The sequence below is a fragment of the Mustela putorius genome, unplaced genomic scaffold (assembly GCF_011764305.1).
Source record: "Mustela putorius furo isolate JIRA1106 unplaced genomic scaffold, ASM1176430v1.1 tig00000127_pilon_pilon_pilon, whole genome shotgun sequence".
Taxonomy (NCBI): Eukaryota; Metazoa; Chordata; class Mammalia; order Carnivora; family Mustelidae; genus Mustela; species Mustela putorius.
The window spans coordinates 4,730,325-4,734,490 of record NW_025421288.1 but is presented as its reverse complement, the minus strand read 5'-3'; the positions used below and the strand labels follow the sequence as shown (position 1 = coordinate 4,734,490).

Below are 4,166 nucleotides of genomic sequence, written 5' to 3'. Positions count from 1 at the left end.
CGTACTTCAAGCCAATTAACACTGAAATGTTGGTGCTCTCAGTCAAGGCATATTGGTGCCAACCTTTGCAGTTTTCTTCAAGAAGTTCCTGTTTGCTACTTCTTAGGTATATTCACTGCTGTATTGTTTATTATCCACCCATTCATTTTGGTGGCTTTTTAAGGGAAGGGTACTTTGTAACCAACATTGATAGAAAGAGAGAGCCCTAACATCCAAACCATGAACTACATACTCACCTTAATCATTTTACTTTAACTTAAAATCTTCCAGTGGGTGTTTATTCATCAACCTTTTCATATAAAGCCAAGGGCTTTGAGTGTGTATCACCTGAAATCAAAGCCTTTCTTCTCAAATATCACATATTAATGCCAGCTTTAGCTTTTGTAATGACAGAGTGAACATTTAGACCCATGTCAAATGCAAATATTAAATTATTCCAAATTTCCCTCCCTGTGTTCCTTTGTGGTCCCACTCACATGTTACTCCACAAAAATTTTTAGCAGCTTGCAATTATCAAGCATTCAGTTATTAATTTTCATCATTTATATTTCTATAACAACTTATTCGATTTTTTAAATACTTAATAAAATTACATAATCACAACATGAATACAAGTAATATAAGTTCATTTGAGAGAAACCACACCAATATATAGACATACAACTCAGCACGTAGGTGTAGGAATGCTCAGACATGGTACAAAGAGCTACCAGTCCCTTATGTTCAGTACATCATGGGCATCATTTAGTACATTGAACAGAGGGAATGAGGAGCTTGGTTAATCTGACACAGCAGTACATTGAAGGTTATTAGTTAAGAGACCCTCTGCTACATGTCATTTGGAACTAGCCACTCCCATGAATATCTTATTGATCCAAGTTTTTCAATCGTTTCTATTGTGTTTTCAGTTATGATCAAATCTAACTCCCGTCTAACTTCCGTCTCCTTGCATTGGCTAGATCACAAAACACACAATGCGACACTAAAGTAATGCTAGCTTTCCTGTGTCACTGTACGTGCTCTTGAAAGATTTATTATGTAAATATGAGACTCTGTCTTTAATAGAATCTAAACTTCATTTAAACTTGTTTTCAGGAATTAAATATTTACTTTTCTTATTTAAGCTATTTTATCTTAAATGCTTGTTCACAGTTTCCTTCATTTGAGCCTTTTGTTCTCTGTATGAGATTTACTTTTTAAACCAGAGGATTTGGAATGGATATGCGTAGTGTTATTTTACTGGTGATCGTCACTCAGAAATATATGTTTGAATAGGTATTTCTCTGATCAGTCATAGCTAAAGGAAATAGCTCTTGAATCCTTCCTGATACAGGTTGAGGGAATTATTTCATGATTATATTATTTCTCCCATCCTTCCCTATCAATTTCCTGATAATATAATTCGTTGTTTTAAATGTGCAGGATTATTTTACTTCTTGCATTTTATATTATGTAAGTTATCAAGAATTATCTTGGGAATTTTTTGGCTTTTAACAATATTTGCATTAATCCTTTAGTGTTAAATAGGTATTCTCAAATCAAGTTTTTACATTATGACTTCCCCAGTCCTGGATTATGTATGCTGATTAATTGCCCAGCAACCAGGAGTCTTTGTTGAGGAATGTTTTTCACTATATTTAGAATGACATACTTCCTAATACCTTGTAAGTCTGAGAAAGTCTGTCTGTTGCTTTTGAACACAAATCACTAAATCCTTGGTACAGAATTCTTTCACACCAATTTGTTTTTCTTAAAACTGTAGACTTTATTTTATCATCTCTTGAGTTTTATGTTGAAAAGTTGTAGTAAGCTGAAGGAGCTTAATTTATTGATGCTTTTCGCCTCCCAGATGCTTTTAAGGCTCTTTTCTTATTCACTTGGGGTTCTAATATTTATTTCAATTTTGTTATTACATTTTTTGTCCCCTTATTGTCTTTTCTTCTCTCGGGCAGCTCCACCTTAATTTTTCCTTACTCCATACAGTCCCTTTCTATGTGAACCTGTCCAAATCCAAAATTTTAGGTCGATGACTGCAAATTCAGGAAAAAATATGCAAAGGAAAGGAAATATATAAAAAGTATATATCAGGAGGATTGGAATAAAAGGTGCTTGCCCAGTTTTATATGACCCAAAATAACTGGATGAGAAGTGAACTCATGAATAAATTATAGCTCAGCCATAAACTGGAATACTATAAAACAACAGAAAGAATAAAGCCTTGGTACATCGAACAGCAAGAATAAACTTTGCAGACACAATGTTGAAGCCAGTTACACATATGAATTGAAACATAAACTAATCTGCCATGACAAGAGTCAAAAGAGTAGTTTTGCCTTTATGAGGTAGAAAGACAGGAAACAGGAGAGATGCTAGTAGGGTTACTGAAATTTTTCAATTTGTTCATCTTGATAGTGGTAATACCAGTGTATTTACTGTGTTAAAAAAAAAAAAAATCAAGTGGTAGCCTCAGGATTTGTGAACTTCTCTGTATATTACAGTTCAACAAGAATGCTTACCCAAAAAGTGAACAAGACATCCATTCGTCTAACTTTGAAAATATCTACAACTACACAACTCTTTGATTAAATAGAAGCAAAGAATTAGCCCTTGTCCATTGGATGTAAAATACCAGAGTAAAAAAAGACACTTCACCAAGAATATCTGCATGTGTTGGGCACCAGAACCTTCTGCAGATGAGTATCTATCCCATTTATGAAGATCTCCATGGAAAAATATACCATAGCCTCTAGTGTGTGAATTCACCCCAAGCACTGACATCAGAAAGTGGAGACTAAAGAAATGCTAAATCAAAGATCGAATTTAAAATGTTTGCTTTTCTTCCCACAATAGAGGCAAAGGAAGATTCGCACTTTCTGCTCGTCCTTTGCAGGTGACAATGTTTGCTAGGAGCCCCGTCCTCAACCAGTCCGGCCCCACTGAGTTCGTGTTCCGCGGGTTCACCACCGTTCCTGAGTTCCAGGTCCTCCTCTTCCTCCTCTTCCTCCTCCTCTACTTGCTGATCCTCTGCGGCAACACAGCCATCATCTGGGTGGTGTGCACACACAGCTCGCTCCGCACCCCGATGTACTTCTTCTTGTGCAACCTGTCTTTCCTAGAAATCTGCTACACGTCGGTGGTGGTGCCTCTGATGCTTTCCAACATTTGGGGGGCCCGGAAGCCCATTCCACTGGCTGGCTGTGGGGCGCAAATGTTCTTTTTCGTCACCCTTGGCAGCACTGACTGTTTTCTCTTGGCGGTCATGGCATACGATCGCTATGTGGCCATCTGCCACCCCCTGCACTACACCCTCATCATGACCCAGAGGCTGTGCGTCCAGATGGTGGTGTGCGCCGTGGGCCTGGCCCTCCTCCTCTCCCTGCAGCTCACAGCCTTAATCTTCACGCTGCCCTTCTGCGGACACCGCCGGGAAATCAACCACTTCCTCTGCGACGTGCCCCCAGTCCTGCGTCTGGCCTGCGCTGACATCCGCGTGCACCAGGCCGTCCTCTACGTGGTGGGCATCCTGGTGCTGACCGTCCCTTTCCTGCTTATCTGTGTCTCCTACGTGTTCATCGCCTCGGCCATCCTGCGCATCCGCTCCGCCGAGGGCCGCCGCCGGGCCTTCTCCACCTGCTCCTCGCACCTCACCGTGGTCCTGCTGCAGTACGGTTGTTGCAGCCTGGTCTACCTGCGCCCCCGCTCCAGCACCTCCGAGGACGAGGACCGCCACATCGCCCTGGTCTACACCTTCGTCACCCCACTCCTCAACCCGCTGATTTACACCCTTAGGAACAAGGATGTGAAAGGTGCCCTGAGGAATGCGGTCCTCGGTAAAGCAGCCTCTGAGGCCAGCTGAGGCTTGAGGGGTCTGGGGTGGGTGTCTGTCAGTTGCCATGACCATGAACTCCAAACAACGAACACGGAATTACAATACTTACTTTCCCACACTTTGCAGTTGGCCGTTCTTTCCCATGTTTGTCCCTGTGTCCGCACTCAGCGCTCATTACCTTGAAGTGCTTTGAGTAAGATTGGAAAATTCAGACAAAGCGGGCAAAGCGGGCGCTCGAGTCTGCTGGCCCTGCTTCCAAGGTTCACAGCCCAGTCATGGCAATTGCTCCCTCAGCCTCATACCTGCAGACGCCCTGCGTCCTGGCGGGGCAATGACA

At 41.9% G+C, this 4,166-nt stretch overlaps 1 protein-coding gene across 1 annotated transcript; it reads left to right on the top strand.

Annotated features, from left to right (window-relative positions):
* Nucleotides 1-2,896: 2,896 nt before the first annotated feature.
* Nucleotides 2,897-3,856, top strand: LOC101684993 (olfactory receptor 10Q1). The gene has a single exon (XM_004777661.2). It carries the CDS (start codon nucleotides 2,897-2,899, stop codon nucleotides 3,854-3,856), a length of 960 nt encoding a protein of 319 aa, XP_004777718.2.
* Nucleotides 3,857-4,166: the final 310 nt, after the last annotated feature.

Coding starts and splice junctions, on each gene's coding strand:
- LOC101684993 (XM_004777661.2), top strand. CDS start 2,897: ATGTTTGCTAGGAGCCCCGTCCTCAACCAGTCCGGCCCCACTGAGTTC.